At 42.3% G+C, this 20844-nt stretch overlaps 1 protein-coding gene across 2 annotated transcripts in view; it reads left to right on the top strand.

Annotated features, from left to right (window-relative positions):
• Nucleotides 1-1513: 1513 nt before the first annotated feature.
• The window catches only part of gtf2ird1 (GTF2I repeat domain containing 1), a 29197-nt gene continuing 9866 nt past the window's right edge, over nucleotides 1514-20844 (top strand). Inside the window, exons 1-13 of one of the 2 annotated variants that reach the window (XM_079737834.1) lie at nucleotides 1514-1698; nucleotides 7046-7175; nucleotides 8171-8312; nucleotides 9482-9673; nucleotides 10636-10819; nucleotides 12718-13070; nucleotides 13163-13255; nucleotides 13770-13853; nucleotides 17075-17258; nucleotides 17999-18024; nucleotides 19336-19501; nucleotides 19719-19762; nucleotides 20025-20105. In XM_079737834.1, coding sequence (XP_079593960.1) covers nucleotides 7050-7175; nucleotides 8171-8312; nucleotides 9482-9673; nucleotides 10636-10819; nucleotides 12718-13070; nucleotides 13163-13255; nucleotides 13770-13853; nucleotides 17075-17258; nucleotides 17999-18024; nucleotides 19336-19501; nucleotides 19719-19762; nucleotides 20025-20105 — 1675 coding nt within the window. In that variant the 5' untranslated portion in view covers nucleotides 1514-1698; nucleotides 7046-7049. Of the gene's footprint in view, nucleotides 1699-7045; nucleotides 7176-8170; nucleotides 8313-9481; nucleotides 9674-10635; nucleotides 10820-12717; nucleotides 13071-13159; nucleotides 13256-13769; nucleotides 13854-17074; nucleotides 17259-17998; nucleotides 18025-19335; nucleotides 19502-19718; nucleotides 19763-20024; nucleotides 20106-20844 lie in introns of both variants that reach the window. The other variant, XM_079737833.1, reaches the window with a different exon arrangement.

Genomic DNA, 20844 nt, shown 5'->3' with positions numbered 1-20844 from the left:
AAGGAGAACATCTAATTAAGTAATGGTCAGTGTTCCAAACCCTAATTATTATACACAAGCACAATTTAAGTGGTCCCCTTTTAAGTGTTTTAAGCACATTTGGATGCTTTGAGTTTTACATCTCACTTAAAGTGAAAATACATAATTCTCCCCTCACCAACTAACATTTGGGCTGTTATTATTAGCTTGTATTTTCCCACCACTATACAGAGGTACACGTATCATCCAAGTCAGTACATGGCTTTCAGGAGACCTCTACTGGGAGGGTTTTGAAATGCAAATAAAGGTTTGGGTTATAATCAATTCATTGTGGGTCTTCGGTGAAGAAACTGGATAGGAGAGAGGCAAGTAATATGGGACTGAATGTTAGATTATGCTTCAAAAATGTTGGAACATGTAGTCCTACTCGATGAAATGATAAATATCCTTACTATGCATGCCAAAATGGATTAATTAAGTTTAATTGATATTGTGTAGGTAACAGGTAGGCTATAGTATAAAGTTCATAATTATCCTTTCAGTAGCCTAAGATCAATTTCTACTAATCAAGTGATCAATTCAGAGAATGTCGGAATGGGATCAGCATCTAAAGAATATTGTCCCACGACTACTTCAGAGATAACGATATTTTTTAGAATTTGTATTAGTTTAGTAAATATAAATAGGCCTACTTTATTACACATGTATGACCAGCAAACATAGTCAAAGGCGTTTCTGCTTCTAACAAATAAACAATGACCATATAGACGATTAGGTGGACACTGTATTGGCCTCATCTATATAAGAGGGAAAACTGTTTAAAATATACATTCATGATTCCATTTTCGTATGCATCTTTCCATACTTTCAAATATCTAGTTAATCTTTAAGGCTTGCTTTTTACCATTCTAAGAGAAGAAGGACATTAGGTAATTTGATTACCTTAAATATATTTATACTTTTACTTTAAGATTATTCTTCTTCACGGTTTTATAAAAATATGAGAGAGAGAGAGAGAGAGAGAGAGAGAGAGAGAGAGAGAGAGAGAGAGAGCGTGCGTGCGTGCGTGCGTGTTATTGTGAGACTTATTTACACACGAGTATTTACACACTATTAGTTGACAAAAAATCTTCACTATTTCCGACTTTAGTTTGATAGCTCAATAGGTCATCTTTGTAACCGGCAATTTTTGTTGATAACTAAAACAAATGCGATGCGGTCGCAGTGCATTGTACAATGTAAACGCCACACATCATAATAAACATGTGTTTTTTTTTTACCTTACATAAAGGTCAAGTTAAATGTGAGCTTTGTTAATTACATCACGTCTTCAGCCCATTCCAGGTAAATTCCCTCCATTGTTTTCTTTCCCTTCCAGAGGTTCCCTAATCCTATATGTAAATCGCAGCCAATAGATGATGTTGTTGAGTTGGGCTGGGATTAGCAAAAGCGAATGAGTTTCAATTTTACTGGATTACAGAACAAAGAAAGGGGAAAGGATAGACTGCTGCTGTTTCAAAAAAAGAAACTGAAATATACAAATAAACAAACTGGCCTGTGACCGAGTGTGTTGTTGTGATGCCTCAGATTACGGTGTTTGAGCGGACGGCGGCGGTACATTGTAGATGGGAATAGTGAGTGTTTCTGATGGATTAAAACGGGGAATAAACCTATTCCGGGATTGACAGTAGCGACGGAGATATTGAATCGTTAATTGAGGTAAGATTTTTAAGAATTCATTATGTCAACCAACATGCCAATAGTATGTCTTTGTGGAGCACGTGACTTTTCACGGTTGTTCATTTTGAAATTACAGATTATAACCCAATTCGACAGCGGGGAGGAGATGAAAGCGGAGTGCTAACGTCTGCTAGCATGGAGGCTAAGGCAAAGAGGGGCTAACCAGTTAAGATGGCTAGTTAGATAAGCGTTCTGAGGAGCCCGTTAATTAGCCTACGTGATTAAACACGCATACTAATTAAGGGAATGACAATGTTCATGACTTTTGCCACCGCGCACAGTCCGTTTGACCCCTCGCTAGTGGACTCACCAGCAATACTATGTTTTGTTTGGAATTCATTTGTCTGTCATGGAAGCTAGCTTTAGCTCGTTTAGCTTTGCGGTAAAGCTCTGAGAGGTAGCGTTATTATCCATGCATGGCTAAACCGCTGGTACAACAAAGCTGGCCGTCGCTGTCATGGTGCTTGCTCTTCTAACTGCAAGCTATCTAGTTGGAGAAAATAACAAATGAGCCACTACAATACTGTAAACCTACCCTCTCTCTGGAAATACACAAAACCTCGTAGTAAATATAACTCTATCTCAGCCATCTAGTAAGCACCACACACGCCAGTATTACTTCGTAATAACTTGGCCAGCATTACAAACTTCAATAGGCTTGTAGAATATAGGGGTTTATTGAAACGAGCGGTTCCTAATGAGATTATCCATGTGTCCTCCGTGGACGTAAACTCTACCAGCAGCTCTCCTGTTTGTATTGCACAAGGAAGATGTTAGCCACACATTCGTACACCTGTAAAGTTTCCAAGGAGGCAGTTATTCAATGTAGGCAAACCTAAGCCTATACTTGTATATATATATATATATAATAATTATTTTGTTCATATAACGATATTGTTAGCAAAGTAAAGTGACCTCACAGCCCTGAGCCAACCGAAATACGCAGTGTTACAATGTAATCATCCAAATAGGTGGACGTGAATGATAAAGCATTTATTTGTATTGTTCATTTATACCTCGGACATGAAGCCTTACTGGGAATTGGGACTGTTACACTGTATTACAGATTTTGTCAACTGTCTAGTATATTCTCAAGGCATGTCTAACCTCTTTGACCCTCTAAACATGTCCATTATTGGTTCACTTCCAGACGCTTTGTCTTAGTCCCTTTCAATTGCTGCCCCGACTATTACTCATCGACCAAGTACTATTCCTATGTACACACACACACACACACACACACACACACACACACACACACACACACATGTTTTGTTTAAGATTTGTCATTGCCTGGATTGTTTTCAAGTTGTGAAAATGAACCTCCTACTTTCGATTTTTGCTTTCTTACACGTTTTGATAAACGAGTCAGGCAGCACACATGGAACTAGGTTGCTGCTGATTTAAATAGCCCAAACATGTGGTATAACCTAGTATATATCTACATGCTCACATCCTTGTTTTCTTATGAAAGGTATACAAGTCTATGGAACATTTAATTGCATCATGGATGGTCAACGTTGGCACATTCAAGATTACATGAGCTATTTTAGTAATGGTCGCTGCATAATTCTGCTGCCCTTATTCAACCCAAATTCCAATGCTTCTAATCTTGAGAGACATTATAAATATCTATTCTTGATACAACTGTAGATATACAAAAATACTATTTTAACGTATGAATCGATCAGCAGCAATGCAATTTTACCATCTGTTCTTAAGGCCAAGTCTCTATCCTCATAGTCCCCACAATCATTTTCAGATTTAGTGTCAAATTGCACAGCAATAAAGACCATACCAGCACAAAACATTGCCAATGCTTCGGTGTGTTTTGTGGCTCATTGATTTTAATAAACCCTAACCACAGCTGGGAATGCATGTACAAACTCTCCAGATGCTGATAGTCACAGACTGTTCAGAGACACCCTGACCTTCCCTATATTCCCCTATTTGTTGGTCAAATATTGACGTCACCCTTACCCTCAATGAGTCGATATGCAAGCATACATGTGTGCATGCATTATCTTGCGATGGTGCCATGATTCATTTTTCACCTTTTGCCTCTGTAAGCAGCAGCAGTTTAAATGGTTTGCCCTGGTTATTGAATGCATGTTTTAACCTCACACGCATTCGGCAACCGCAGCACTTTTAATAGACAAGAGTCTTAATATTAAGGAAACCCAGGTGCTAAAGCTTCATTCTAAGTTTTGATCACTTGTTTAACATCTGGAAGATTTTTTTTAAGGGGATTTCTTCATAAATAATTGGTGGCAACATCTCTGTTATTATGCTACACATTGAATCCTGTCGGGGAAAAGTCCCACTCTGCCAGGCTTTATTGCCTTCCTTTCAGGGTGGATTTATTTTTCTCCAAACCTAAAGCAGGATTTGCAGATCATTGCACATCATGCTTTATGACGGGTGATACAAAAATCGTTGAGTTATATAAATGGTAGCTGTTCTTTAATTCTCATTGACAACATTTTAAGTAGTTGAGAATTTATAGGCAGAAAGTCTTTCACTTGGCAGGATCGGTAGAACGATTATCACAAGCTATTTTCCGCCCCTTGGATATGGTTATTACACTGACACTACTAGAAGTTGGTAAAGAGTCAGAAAACAGTCTCTTATACTGCCATACTGTTACAGTTGTGACGTTTTTCATCTACAGGAGAAGGGATCTATTGGTAGGCCTTTGCTTGGGCTTGCCTGAGGGCAGATGTTTCAAAGGGGATTTTCTTGCCCTAGATAACATTTGTGACTTTGCATTTTTTTTTCTCCTAGGATTTGTACAGTGGTTTGCGGAATAAGGGGGTGGTTTTGAAAAACATCGTTGCCAACCCTTCTTTGAAACCTGTGCCTTTTCTGACCATCTCAATTGTTTTCAGAGATTTTCAATACATGCCAATGATGTTCAAACAAAATGTTGTTTACAGAATGTCACACTTTAAACAGGCAGACTTTAAAGAGCCTGTTTGATATAGAGAATGTACTTTGTATCTAATTAAATTAAACTAAGCTAGAACCCAATGTCCATAATGCCAATAAGTAACTTGTAACTTGATGCCAAAACTATTCTACTTCGTCTTGTGTCATGACAAACACACACACGCTCACACGCACACGCGTACAATACCATTTGATTATTGATCGTTGATATAACAGCCATCCAGTCTCCCAAATTTATTTTTCACAAATGGGGCCTCTACTCCAGCCCAGGATGAGAACCACATTAACATTACCAGGAAATGTCTTCGTCAAGGTGGTCTGTTTCCATGGCACGACCATTGTTGTGGACGGTATTACTGACGCATTATTTAACTTTATTTTTTATACTGATGAAAGTATGTTTTCTTTCCCTACGAGAGTTTTATACTTTGTTTATGCATAATTATTCAAAAATATTTAGATTTTATTAAAAATATATATTTTTCTAACATATATATATTTTTTATACATTGGTAGTCAAGGCGGGGCCCTATTGTTGTTAAGGCGGCCGCCTTAACCATACAGTGCTGAGGGAAACACTGATTGCAGACCATTCCAGACCCCTTCTCTCATGGCCGACGACGACACACGCATGCCTCTCATCTCCGCTTCCCTTGTTGCTCCCTTTGCTTTCAGTACGTGAGTGGAAGGAGGAGGCCGTCTATTTCAAGGCCGTCATCATTTAAGAGAGGGGGGCTAATGTTTACCCTGGCCCCCAGGGAAGGTGGATTTAGACGGGCAAACCGACCTGGCATGTTCCAACCGGTGCAGATGATTCCCTCCCTCTCTTCTCCATTTAGTCTGTGGGTTTTGGTGCTCGCTGGAGGCTAACATAATGGCTCCTAGTGTCTGGAGAGATTAAAGGCCAGACCTGCATTGTTCGAATGCCCAGAGATTAGTTTCCAAGGTGACGGATTTCAGTTGCCATGAGAAAACACTGCCTGGTTTTAGGATGGCACCCTTTTTTTAAATTTCCCTCCCATTAGCTTCTTTTATTTTCTGTCTTTTACTATTTACAATTATCGATCTTATTTGTTCATTTATTTATCTACGGTGCTTTGTATTCTACACATATCCCTTATTAAACACGTTAATGATATGTCCTTGCCTACAGTGGTTCCACTGGGTTTCAGTATTGTGGTCATCCTTGTTCAATGCCCGTCTCTGCCCCAATTCATGGCTGCTGCAACAACCCAATTTTCCTAAAGGGATTATTGAATTGCAACCTAATGTAATTTAATCTAATCTAATCTCGGTGGTCAGCAGTGCTCTGTAATAGGAGTCATCCGGATACATGGCTGTTCAAGCCAAAAGGCAGATGGGCTTTTTAGCACATTGGATAAATAGTGTATTTGTTATTCATTTGAGAGGTAGGCCTAACTTTACAATGTGTGTCCCTTCTCAGGGGAGGAAATCAAGGATAAAGAGAGTGAATCTGGTTTTGGTGTTTATTCAAATTTTCGAGAAAGTATTTGCATTTCATGTAGCCTGCTTTATGCAGTCTTGGCTATTTGCTTAAAATAAGGCTGTTATCATCACATAAGCCTCTTATTTGAGCAAATTCCCCAGCCATGTTTATTTTAATTGTTGACTTTATTTATGTATTTTCCATGGTATCTAGCTAGTTTCTGGAAAGTCTGAAACGATCACTCACACTATCCTTCAAAAGCGTATCACTCATTCCTTTCAGATTAGAGTCGATTATTGGGAATCAGATACGTTTTTTTATTTTATTAAAATGGGACAACAGCAAAGAATAAAGCTACAGGAATATAGGATTAGAAAAGATTGTCCTTGGAAGTTAAACCGGTTAAATCTGGGTTGATGTTGAACATGCAAAGAAAAGTGAGTTGGCTGTATATGTGTTATGCTTCTCTGTAGTATTACACACTAAACGTTATACATAGAAAAAACACTATAATACTATGACACTACTACTATAATACTCCAAATATATAGTACAAGTGTGGTTAGCCATTCTTTAAATTTGTGCTTATTTACTTTAAATTCTCCTTAATGTGAATATAGAATTCACAAGAAAGAAAACATGAAAACTGTGGCCATGTTTGACGGGCGCCTGAATATAATCCACGCCAGAACCCAGTGTTTGTAACCAGCTCACAGGACCACTTGCTATAACATGTTTTTTTCCTGCCTATCATAATCAGATTTTTTGACTGGCCATAATAGTCCCACTGTCCTGCACCATTTCCACCGGATATTTTCATCATATCAACATAAGACGTGCCAGCATCACTACACCAAACCACCAGTATCACTAATCAACCCACATCTCGTTTTGTCTGTCTGTCTGTCTATCTGGATGTCTTGTCTGCAGCGGCATGGCTCAGATACGAAAGTCTGCATGTGAAGGTGTCAGGACAAACTTCCGGGCGGACCATGCTGGCCCGCTGATCTCCACCAGACAGGAGATCCTCACCAGTCTGGTGTCCGCCCTGGACTCTGTGGTACGTAAACGTCGCATCCCTGTTTCAATAGGCAAGAACTTTAATCGTCTCATACTACAATTATGGTCATCGTCTTCGTCCCAACATCAGTATTCGGCCATGCCATTCAATGAAGACCATGACCGTAATTCTATTTTGTCTTTATTTTTATTGAGAATGAGTTTGTAATTTGTAGCTGCTATGACTGTATAGCCTATAAGTGAGCATGTTTGAATTCTGATTAACTTTCAGCATACACAGCCAACCATGCTAATACTCTCATTGGGATATGTGTGTTACTCTAAAATGTCATAAAATATAGTCATTTTAGCTTTGTTATATCGATGTAAATGATGTTATTTGGCTTATATTTTCCAGCTCCACCAAGTACAACTGCTAGACTAGGCAACTGCAAAGGTTCTAGCTGGGCCTGTTATGAAATTGATGCTTGTTTCGATGCCTATCATCAGGGCCAAGGACCAGACCTCCAAATGTACTATCTGGAGGCTAAGTGTTCCCCCAAACCCAATAACCTACAAATGCTAGTAGTAGCGTTTAGCTTGTTAGGACTGAGAGCTCACTTCATAAATCGCCAAGCTCCCAGCTCCTTGCTAGGGAGTATGAGATACTAGCTAGAAGAGGAAAGCTCCCCGCTTTTCCCCCAGCTATGAATGGAGAGCTTTCCACTCATAAACGCCTGGAGGCATTTGTGTTATCATGTACCGCCAGAATGCTTTTCAACCAATGGAAAGTTTGAACCGTCAGTTATTTGTGGTTAATATTTAATTTGAAGTCCACATTATTGTGTTCTGAAAGTTTAGTTTTAACCCATTATCTAGCCTTAATTCTGCTAATTGCAAGAATCTTGTTGTTAACGGTCAAGTAAGTGTTAGATTCCTAACAGTTGATGGCAAAAAGATGACCCACTTGTATTATAAGCATCCTAACGGACTCCTTGGTTTCTGTATCGTTTGACTAGGTTTTTATGTAAATAAATGGCTGTTCTGTCTTTACAGTGCCTGGCCATGTCCAAGCTGAACGCAGAAGTGGCATGTGTCACCGTGCACGAGGACAGTGTGATCGCCGTGGGCACAGAAAAGGGCAGGGTGTTCCTCAACTCTCGGCGGGAAATCCAAACAGACTTCTTCAAGTTTTGCCGTAAGATCTTAATATTTAAACATCTTTTTTTATTTATTTTAAAATTAATTTAAACTGGTTAATTTTAGATTATGGAGGAAACGCTGGTTCAAATGATAGAAATGAATACGTGTATGCATGGCTAGCTGTTCTATTTATGGAAATGATGTGCCGTGCAAACAGTGCTCACTTTCAATCTGCATCCCGTTGTGAAATTAGTTTTCCAAACTAATAAATGATGGGACGCTTGAAGACACAACACATTATCATTGTTTTGGCAACAAATAAACTCCACGCATAGGTGCATTGTGAGTTGTAAAAGTAAACAATATCCTGAGATTTACAATAATATCCACATAAAATGGTCGTTGAAATTCGTCCACAAATGCATCAAAGTGCAGAAACATTATGTGCCCGTGGAGGTACAAAGCAACTAGATTGCCTGTGATGTAATTATTTCTCTAAAGGGAAGACATTAATATTCTTCAAAAGAGGGGACGCTTTTATTATTAAAACTAAAATTGTCAATTTCTTGGATATTTTTAGTTACTAGGGCTCTACAAATTGGCCCACAAATTTGGAAGATTATTCCCTCTTAAAAAAACACTAAGGTTGGAACCATTTGAATATAATCTTTTTACTATTATTTCCATAAGAGGGCAAACCAATACAAGAGACAACTTGTATCTATATTGGTTTCAACATAAACATGTCTTTTAAAGATCTTCATACCTACACACAAAATAAACAAATAAATAGTGTCCTACACTGTTACTGTTAACTTAATTTAAAGGCATCTTTCTATGCCTCTGTCTCTGTGTGCGAACCATAGTTGGTGCTGGAGTGAGACCTGAGAACGGGAGTGAGACCAAATAAATGATTTGTTATTGATATCCTCAATAACAAATTTGTACTGAAGAACAAACCTAAGTAATTCCAAACTCTGCTTTTTCTTATTGCTATGAATGCAAATAACCCTCTCTCTGCTGCGGTATCACGTTGTGAACTCTCTCCATCTTCACCACATGGTTGTTGAATTATGCGCTTGTTTCAGCTTGACATACATTTAATTTTCAATCAATGAAAGTGATGCAGTGTGACTCCTGTCCGTCATGCAGTGCATTCGGTGCATCGGCCAAGGCAGATGCAAACCATGTAATCTTTTTTTCTTTCTCTTTGTATAACATCAGGGGTGCCGTGTTTGCAAAGTGCCACGCACACGCCAGCCAACTCACACATCAAAGTCCAGGAGGGTGATGTGAGCAAGAGCCTGGAGGGCGAGACCCTGAAGCAGAGGCCCAGCCACACGTCTCTCTCGGACCCCCAGTCCAACATCTTTGTCCTGATCAAGATGGTGGAGGAAGTCTTCACCGTGCTTTACAGTAAGAAGAGGCCGTGAAGCCTCTTTAATAGGAATAGTGTTATAATCATTACCATGATAATTTAGCTTTCTCTTTCTCATAAATACGACAAAAAACAGTATATTTATGAGCACTTCGTGCCGAAAACAGGATATTGTAATGATCCGAAACGAGCATAGAAAGATAGAATACATTAAAAGACAATGAAAAAGAGGCAGGGGCAACATCAGTGGAATGAGTGTGAGTAAGGAGTATGAGAACAATAGAATCCCAGACCATACCACAGGTAACATGCCAAAAAGCTGATCTCCTCCTCACCAAACCACAGCACGCCTAAGAGAAAACTCTCTTTCTGGTATCAAAGTTTTGAGTGTCGACCTTGGCTGGATATACAAGGACCGTAATGCCGCAGGGGCACAGAGGCCCATAGGAGGAGGTCTGAGGGGAAGAGGGGGATGAGATCTAAAAAAGCTATTCAAATCATTTTCAACTGTGATCCTCAGAAGTGGCTGACAGCGCTTGTGAAGATGCTACACCAGTGATATGATATTATCATAATTCCAAGCATGGGGTAGAAGCTGAGCTAATTACCCGATTTTTTATTGAACCTCTCTTTTGAAGTTGATAGTCACATATTGATACCCACTGCCGCTCCTGTGAATGTGCTCTGTCTAAAGGGAATCATTGAATACATCAAGCCTATTATTATCAAGTATTCTGAAATGAGCAGGTACCTTTAATATTGAAAAGAAAACCAACTACTAATGCTACGGAGGATAATGCGCCAAAATACTTGGTTATTTTTTCCAATGTTAAAAAATCCCCATCAACAACGTTTATTCCCCCGTATCCCAAAAGCTAGTTTTCGGCAGAACTCCTCCGCGTTAGAGCCTAAGGGGTTGCCCTGTTCTGAGGGGGACAGTGGTAGTATTAAGTAGTAGTAGGCAGTCCGCTTCACCGTGATGTCTCCCTGGTCCCTGCAGGCGAGGCCGTTGGACAAAGCAGCCTGGTCCCGGTGCCTTACGAGTGGATCCAGAAAGAGCCCGGCTGCGTGGTGGCCCACGGGCTGCCGGAGGGGGTCTGCCTGAAGAAGCCCTCAGAGTACGACACCAAGACCCTCATGAAGATCCTGGAGCAGAGCCACCGCATCCACTTCTCCGTCAAGCGGTGAGTCTCACGAAACCGTGCGTCTGTGCAACAGCGGGATCGGTTTTAGCTGTGCTGTTCAATGGTGACATTGAGTGGGACAAAATGTGCTGATAATGTGTTTCACAGCGCAGGGTGAGCGTTGCTGTTAACAACTGTTTTGAATCAGGCGACGCTGGGATTTCGCTGAGCGTCTGCAGCTGTGTACGCCACCGAAAGAGTCAAAGATTAACAATTTCTGTTGAGTTTGTCGACCGAAGTCTTATGTTAAACGACCTGTGGAAGACACCTTACAATAATTCTTTATTCGTAGCTTACAATGTAACCCCCCGGTCGAAAGACTCCCCGCAATGGCAGCCCTAGTAGCTCCTCTATAACACATACAATGTGAATGGCTCATTAAGGATAAATTACATGAGCTCAATAGCCTCTCTTCATGGCTAATGCAGCCACCGAAACATCCATTTGTTTTATTAGGCCGTAAAAAGGAGAACTTCTGTCCCATTTTGAGAAGATGAAGGCTCCATCTCGCCATTAACATCACAGATGTCACACGTTCCCTCCCCTACAAACCTAATGTGTTTTTTTCCAACGCGCTGGGTAATAGAGTTTAATGTGATTAGGCCGCATTCGACACACTGGCTTTCACAAGGTTGCAAAGTCACACATTACCACCAAGCGAAAAACACAGAAGACAATGTGTGTTGTTTTCAGTATAATATAGTATTAGTTCATTATAATGTAGTAGTAAATAGTCTACTGCAATTTCCCTTTGGTTTATAAACCAAAGAAACAGGATTTACAATATTTTTAAGATGGGTGGGTAGGATAATCATTTTGCATTCGATTTATTTTCTCTTTTTTTCTCACTTCTTAAAAATGATTATGTTAGTAGTATTATGTATTCATTGCGTTTGGTGTTATTAAAGCCATTTTGTCTTTCTAGACAAAATCTATAATTTTCCTACCGGCAATGGCTCTGTGGTATTCTAGTTTAAAGGGTAAAAATTTGCTATGGCTTCATTATTTGAAGCAGCATGTTGTGAAGGCTAATTCAATCGGGTTCAAGGCTGAATAACTAACACGTTCTCTTTTACATAAATTACATAATTGAGAGCCGGCTAGCACACAGAAAATATAGACAGTGCAGGAAGAAGAGATGTATAAGTGACTCTTCCCCTCAAAGACAAAGAGGAGTTAGGGGCAAAAGCAGGAAAGCTATGTCTGGTAAATTGGCTAAAATTAACTTAACTGGAGGCTTTATTCATGGTCTCTCTCTGTGTCTCTCTCGGTCTCCATCTCTCTCCCCGTCTATCTAATAATTAGGTTGTCTGGGCCCCTGCGTATGATGAGCTGTTGATGGAGAAGATAATTGTTTTGATTAGATGAGATAAAACATTCAGATCCCCCTGAGGGGAGGGGTGGGTGGGGGTTGAGGGAGGGGGCAGCAGTGGGATATTGATGCACAGGACAAGGTGATATCATTATCCAAGGACACCAGATTATACATCCCGGGGAAGAAGACAAAACCAATTTAATATCAAGCCATGGCGGCTCCATGTTGGAAAAGGGACGGTGATTATGCTGCACGCATTTGCTATCGCAAGTTGGAATCAAACGATCAATCTCTACTCCGTAGCCTGTTAATACATCTTTAGAGAAAGGATCCCACGAAGAACTGTTCCAAAGAAACAACAACAAGTCCCTCAGGGTTTGGATATGAGGGTAATCAGGCCGTGTGCTCTTGTTATAATAAATGGACACACACCGCTAGGCTCTCTATTCCATGCAAGGGCAGCTCTCGTACAACACGAGGGAGAACCACTTCAGGGAGCTGCTTAGAGAGCCGTTGAAACCAGGAGGAACCCACAACAAGGTTGGATGTTCCCTTGCTCAATGTTTTTTATGTATTTCCACAGACCGTCGGCGGACTCGCCGCGGGAGTCCAGGCCCGCCGCAGACATCAACCACAGCCCCTCCCCGGCCAAGCTGTCGCCGGGCGCCCACGGCAACGCTGCCAAGCCCCAGCCGCCCCAGGGACCCTCCACATCCTCCAGCCCCCCCTCCTCTTCCTCTTCCTCCTCCATCACCGCCAGCAACTCGGTGCTTTCCAGCTTCCTGTACGGCATGCCCATGTCCTCCAAGCCCCACCCCCTGGACAGCAACCTCGACATCAAGCCCGTCTGTCTCCTCAACCTGGGCAAGGAACGGGCCGGTGCCATGGCGACCGGGGGGGACATAGGCGCATCGGCCAGGGACGGTTATTGCCAGGGTGAGTGGAAACACTGTGGTGTATGAAGGCTACTCACCTGAAATTCTGTTCCCAAGCCAGAGGGTCTATATATATGTTTGTGTCTTCAGAAGAGATGATCGGAGTGCCCAATGACCTAGGACAGAGCCCACCCGGTGTCCACATCTCCAAGAGACTGCTGTTCTCCATAGTGCATGAGAAATCAGGTGAGAAGAGTGGGCCGGTTTTCCAAAGGAATATTTGACGATATCCGCTATATGTATGGCTGTGGGTGTGGTTTGGTGTGTGTCAGTATGCGTGTGTGTATATTAAACTTTCAGTCCAAACTTCTTGAAAAGTTTGGACCGAAAAAATGAACGATAAACCACTTTCACCGAAGAATATACTAACCTCTAAACCATTGAGGGGTAAGCTGTTTAAATGTCAAGGCTAATCTTTTAATACGATTAGACACAATACTTAGAAAGACTGAGTAGATCGGAGAAGATTAATCCAGAATCGCATTACACGCAGCCATTTTATGCCAATATAGACAACGCTTTTCCCATGTATGGCCCTAGTGATTTGAACCAAGAAACTTTCACCCCCAGAGAGAAGTCTCTCATTAAGTTGGTTTGTCTCGTATAGGTATGTTTTATTAGACGGCCCTCCCGCCCACTTAAAGGATTTACGAACCATTCCTCCAGATTCGCCTATTAACTGTGCTGCTCTACTCTTCAGAAAAGTGGGACTCGTTCATACGGGAAACGGAGGACATCAACACACTGAGGGAATGCGTCCAGATCTTGTTCAACAGCAGATATGGTGAGCACGTCTTCCACAATTGTAAAGCTTCCATAGGTCGCCTGCATCATAGACTATAGGTCACACCTGTCGGGGCCGTGCTCCCATGGGATTAAATAATTTCAATCCCAGGGGCAGGGTCAAAATTTTTCTAGCTGCCAGAGTGGAGAACTCTACTGGCCTAGCATTGTTCTAAAGTGCAAACATGACATTATTTTACCTGCAAAATTGTCAATTAATAGTCATTTAATATTGGACTCTGCTCACAAGCATGTCTACTTTCCTAGTGTCAGCAGAAGTGTATTCCGTCTTGCAGTCACACAGTCCTGGACTGTAACTGAAGCAATGGCCACAATACTTTCCGTCCCTTTAAAGCAGTGGTCGGCAAATAGGGGCCCGCGGGCCAATTTTGGCCCGCCATCTATTCTGTCTGGCCCACGAGATGACGTTAATTTGATGTAAAAAAAATAAAAAATAAAATAATTAATTTAAAAAAAATTATTTTCAACCCCATATTTAAAAAAAAAAAAAAAAAAAAGGCATACAGCAATCCCATCAATTTCGAAACATTTATTGAGGTATAGATGATAGTCCTAAAGTGACAAAACAACAGGTGGAACATCTGTGCAGTTATCCATGACGCACAGGTCGGAACGGTATTGGCACGCGAGTGCGCGTAATCTTGTGCAAAAAAAACCCAAAAGTGTCCCGTCTCCCTCCTCCAGTGGGCAAGGTAAAAAATAGTCTACGTTTCGTTAAATTAACAACATAACAAGGTCTGCTCAAATGTGAAATGGCCCAAATAAAATAAAACTTAAAGAAAGTGAAAGATGAATGCACATTGTCCGCGTGGGAGAAGGATCTGCGCTGCTCCTGAATAAAGACAGAAAAAAGGGAATTTACAATTTAAATAAGATCAAACAATATAACTGGGCATTTTTTTAGGCCTACTATTTAAAAAGGCCAGTAGGCTACTCACTTAATGGGAAAAGTGGCTCCTCCCTTCGGTCACAATTTTGTGGATGTCGGGCGACAGGGATGTCACTTTTATTCTCAAGCAGTTCTCCAAGCTTGCATTGGTCAGACGGTTCCTCTCGTGTGTCTTGATTGCATTCATTGACGAAAAGCTGGACTCACACGTGTAGGTAGATGGAAACATCGTCAGCACATAAAGGGCAAGTTTCTTGATACCCATGTACTCTTCTGAGCATCCGATCCAGAAATCCTCCACGGAATGCGCAGTAAACGCATCACGGACGAGGGAGCTTGACTGGAAATCGATGAGCTCCAACTGAAGCGTTGCCTCGTCCAACGAGCTCATGGTTGTTTTGGCCAGTGAGGAGAATTCCTCGCTTCGCGTGGACAATGGGTCGCGGACAAAGCCAACAATTTCCCTTGGGACACAGTAGTCTCGGAACCGCGACTGAAAGTTGTCCCGTAGCTTGTCAAGGAATTCAGTCATAATTCCTGTCACTCGCCCCCCTCCCTGTGATTTTAATGTTGCAAAGTGCAAGAGCCTTCCACTTGCTAGATCAGACTGGAACAACTCCAGCTTCCTTGTAAACGAATCCATCTTCTCGATCAGGTCCACAATGGTTTTCCCTCTCCCTTGTAGTTGCAGGTTCAGCTGGTTAAGATGTCCAAAAATATCAGTTAAAAACGCGATGTTTGAGATGGACATTTCACCTTCTAGAAAGGCCAGGTGATCGTCTGAAGCACGCATCTTGCTCATTCGCAGGAAGGTTTTCACTTGATCTAGTAGCGCACAGAAGCGCTCCAGTGCCTTTCCTTTACTTAACCAGCGCACGTCATTGTGAAGTAGCAGATCTTCGTAGCAGGCCTCTGACTCAGCAACAAGTTGGCGAAAAAGACGGTGCTGTGTGCTTGATGCACCCCGGACAAAATTAATGACTCTCATCACTTTATCCATGACACTCTTCAGCTCGCCACTGAGTCTGGCGCACAGGATACTCTGGTGAATTAGGCAATGTAGTGCGTGCATTTGTGGTGCTATCTCCTTCAATCGGGCCACCAGACCTCTGTGGCAACCAACCATGGCAGGTGCACCGTCTGTCACGATGAGTTTTATTTTCTCAAATGGTAGTGCATGTTGTTTAATCAATTCCTCCACTTTGGCAAACATAACATCCCCAGTGGTGTTCCCTTCTAATGGAATTAGAGCCAACAACTCCTCCCTGAACTCCTTCCCATCAAAATACCGCACGTATATGCACATCTGACTGATATCAGTGTTGTCTGTACTCTCGTCAATGGCAACGGAAAAGTAGTTGGCCTGACTCAGGCCACTCATAATTGATCCGCGCACATCGTCAGATAGGCTCTCTATGCGTCGGGAAGCTGACCTCGCTGAGAGCGGCATTTGTTTCACTGAGGCAATCACTCCATCCATTGACTTATCTGTAGCCAGCTCCTCCTAAACAGCCACCATCACTTCCTTAAAAACCTCTGCGTCCGTAAATGGTTTGTTGTGACGGGTAAGAACCCATGCTGCTTTAAGGGACGCACTTGTAACCCTCTGCTGCTCGGTGAATGACCTGACAAGTATTTTGTTGCTGTGTGCATATCCAGCCTCCAATGCTTTAATTTTATTCGTTCGCACCTCTGTCCCAGGAGGATATGCGTTTATGAACTGGCCATGTTTTGTCTCATGGTGTCTTCTGATGTTATATTCTTTGCAAACGGCAACAGCCTCGTTGCAAATGAGACATGTAGGCTTGGCATTAATAAATGCAGGCAGGATAAACGCATACCTCTGCTTCCATTCTTCTTTGTAGGTCCTGCATTCTGAATCAATTTTTCTTTTCAAGGCTTTCGACAACGACATTTTGCATCGATAACTAGCATAGCAATGTTCAGCTAATCATTTTTACACGTCATCTAAAAGAATATTTGTATACGGCAGGTTGCTAGGCAATCGCCTGTTTCATGAGCGACGACACGAGATGCAGCAGGCGGCATAAAAACAGCGAACATAAGCAAATAAACGTTTTAATGGAATTAAATTAAATGCGTTTTAAAAGTAAGATGATGTTTATTTTATTTTAATATAATAAAATAAATAATAATTTAAATAGTAGACCCCCCCCCCCCCAAAAAAAAAAGCTATGGCCCGCGATGCCATTGTCTGAAAAACAATTGGCCCGCGTCCAAACGTAATTGCCGACCCCTGCTTTAAAGCCTGTTGCTTGTCCATCGGGCTCTCTCCCCCTCTCCCTATCCAGCGGAGGCCCTGGGTCTGGACCACATGGTGCCGGTGCCATACCGAAAGATTGCGTGCGACCCCGGGGCGGTGGAGATCTTCGGCATCCCAGACCAAATCCCCTTCAAGAGACCATGCACGTATGGCGTTCCCAAGCTGAAGCGCATCCTGGACGAACGGCACGCCATCCGCTTCGTGGTCAAACGGTAATGTTTGGACCCTAGTGGTCGTCCACTAATTCAGCAGTATGAGCGTGGACGTGTTTCTAATAACCACGGTTCATCTCGCATGCACAGTTTATTAGATGGATTATAGTGGAAAGTGAAAAGGCACTATCTTGAATAGATAGTCTGCACAATTGATGCAATCAGTTTCTTTGTTACTACTCTGCCCGTTCGCTGCTATATAGGATGATAACAATTAACGGAAATGTGGTTGCTGCTGTGTTGTCTCGTTAGTGTTACTTATTGTTAATAGGCCACCAATACTGATGGTAATCGGGGGCATTTAACACAGACCTAAACTGTTGCTGCAAGGTTTCTCCCTGTAATTGAATGGCCAGGCCTCTTTCTGGCTTAAGTTAAATCTAGCTCAATTTCCCATATTGTCGTACTGAGATTGAGGCACTACTGTTTACCTGCTACTTATGGTAGTGATTACAGCCGCAATGTTGGCCTATGGTGTAGCATTGTCGATAGCTGCAATGCTACTTTAGTAACCTAAACACACATGCAATTAGGTAAACATTAGCTGTTACTGGGCTTTTAATAACAAAGATTGCGAAAAAAGTGTTGCCACGGAAGGAAAGATACTTCTTTATTATCTTCCAAAGGTGTGCAGTTAAGAAAATGCAACTTTAGTTTACTTTGAATGCAGCCAAATGTCCAGAGAACAAAGGTTGTGACCACAATTACTAATCACCATTTTATTTGATTTTCTATTCCAGAATGTTTGATGAAAGGATTTTCACAGGTAAGGCTACATTTAATTAACAATTATGCAACATGTATCCAGCATATGAAGAGAAGGTTGCATGTCTTTACCTCCACTGGACTTTGAATCCCCAAGGTTGTTACATCATCTAGCAGGGACAGAAGCTTGCAATGGTTGCAATTGGCAGAGCAATATTATGTCACTCAAAAAGGACCCGCTACACACCTACATACGGGTTGTTAAAACAGTTGCTGTGTCTAGGCTAGGCTTAAAAGTCTGGCTGTGCTGAACGAACGAGGTGTCAAGTATGGTGCATGAATAGAGTGAAAGCAACACAGGAAAGTAACTTCGGCCTGCATATTGGTTTCTTTCTCCTAAAACATTCATTCAAAGCCCACTAAATTTGTCAATGTTTACCCAGTTCTGCAGTCCCACAGAAAGCCGCAGATGTGTTTCTCAAACTGGCCCTGAACTCATTATCACTCGGGACTGAATCATAGAAAAGGTGTTATTAAAACAGGACCTTGTGTGGTGGCCATGCAATCGTTCTATTCAAAAGAAATGGGTTTTCTTTGTTAGTAATTTGCTATTCACGGAGTTGGCCAATGACAACACTAAAATGACTTTTGATTAACTTTGTTCGCCCTCTCGGTCCAACCTGACCGTACGCCCATCAGAGAATAATATAACCACACTAACAAAGGCACTGTGAGCTTGCACGTAATCTCCTGAAGATTAATTTGGAGGTCTAAGGGCGCCTCGCTTTTTTCTGCAACGGAAGCTATGCAAGAGGTTTTATGTTGTGCGTAAAAAGCACTCCACTGGCACATACCCGTCCACCAATAGATAAAAAAGGACCCGTAAATCCTAATGGGAAAACAAGAACGGGTTTATGAGGGGAAAACATGAAAACCATTTTAACATAGTGTAAAAACCTTCCTTTGCCTGAAGAATTACATAGCTGATAAATACTCTACCAACTTTTGACATGCCGTCACGGGAAGTCTCTATGCAAGAGTGCCCTGACACAAATGACACGTTGTTGACATTAACTTTCAAGTGAATGGCCACACAGCAGACACTCAACAGCTGGAGAGTGTGTGTGTGTGTGTGTGTGTGTGTGTGTGTGTGTGTGTGTGTGTGTGTGTGTGTGTGTGTGTGTGTGTGTGTGTGTGTGTGTGTGTTGGCTGAGGCAAAGCTGTCAACTGCTCAACTCCAACTACTGATCAATTACAGGGCTGCATTTGTGCTGAAAGAACAACAAGCCCCTCGGTCATCTGACTCATTCCTCGGCCTTCTGTCTTCTTCTTGTTATTTGTGGGGTTTGTTTTAAAAAACAACAACACAAAGCTGCCGGCAAGATGGCCAAGGAGGACGGGCGCCACGACCTGAGCTCCATGTGCTCCTCGCTGGAGGACGGCTTCCCGGACAGCTTGTGTCTCCCGCACATCCCTGCCGTCGCGTCCTCCTCCTCCTCCTCCCTGGAGCTCATCAGCAACCCTCATGGCAGCAGCAGGTACACACGCACACGCATACACACACACACACACACACACACACACACACACACACACACACACACACACACACACACACACACACACACACACACACACACACACACGCAAACACACACACCAGTGCACACACACACACATGCACATGCACACGCACACACCCGCCAGGCTTGTCTGTTCACAGTAACATGATCTTTTGTTTTTGTTTTTGTGCAGATCAACCAGCGCCTGTGGCAGTCCCTTTGTCGATTGTGAGGCCGGTGAGTGCTACGAAACACAAATGATAACTTGGTTTCACTTTTTTTCTTTACATCCCATAGAGAATTGACATTCAATCTCGCCAACACAACACCTGGATATCTAAACATGGGCACCCTACACAAACAACCTCTCTTTATTTGGAACCAACGCCAGAGGCCTGCTATTGGCAATGGTAGCGGGCCTATTAGCAAGCCAAACTCAGATGAGCTGATTGACCTCTTGTGCCTCCTGTTTATTTTGCCTCTGCCGCCTGTCCTCCAGGTCCTTCGGGAGAGTGCCTTCCCTTGAAGAGGATCAAAACTGAGCCTTCTGAAGAGGACATCATCCAGGTGACAGTGGCAGGTACGGGACGGTGCTTCTCATTCCAGTCACGGCGACAACACTGGAAGTGTTGGTATTTCACTGTGGTAAAGGATTCTGTGGTTGACATTTTGTTGGGGTCACAGGGTTCATTTTGACACAATGAACAAACTGTAAACACTTCTCTCTAGCCGGCTCCTGAAGCAGTTGGAAAGTTGACAATAATTGCGGAACAGAAAAATGTTTGGCATCATGCTATGATATCATTATGTCGGCAAAATTAGCGTCTATTCCATAATTTCTAGGATAAGCTAAATGGTTCAGTGAGTTCATTTGTTTCCAAAAAACAACAAAAATATTACGAGATCGCTGGTTCACCCCGTTGCAGAGCTGAGCAGCATGGAGTAGTTTGGAAAGTCTTGAGACGTATGCCAACGGCCAATAAATCAGTGGTCTACTCTACTGCAGGGGTTGTCATAGCGTAGCATTGCATAACAAATGTTGTGCTATGCATAACAAATTCTGGGATATTCTATGCAGTCTCCTCAATCCCCGGGGGACCACCTCAATCCTGGGCTCAACTCCACAGGATCGCCACCAAACAACCGCTAATTGCCGTAGCTGTAGGCAATTCACTCTAATTGGCGCCAGGTGGTGACAATCCGAACTAGGGCAAATGAAATTGTTCGGCAATAATTGATTCACAACCCACAACTGCAATTTTCCCTGTTCCACCCAAAATGTTGTGTGATCCCTGCAGATGTGCAACAGTGTTCCACGC

The sequence above is a fragment of the Pollachius pollachius genome (genome assembly GCF_949987615.1).
Source record: "Pollachius pollachius genome assembly, chromosome: 6".
Lineage (NCBI taxonomy): Eukaryota > Metazoa > Chordata > Actinopteri > Gadiformes > Gadidae > Pollachius > Pollachius pollachius.
The sequence above is the reverse complement of the archived record's forward strand: the minus strand, read 5'-3'. Positions and strand labels throughout refer to the sequence as shown.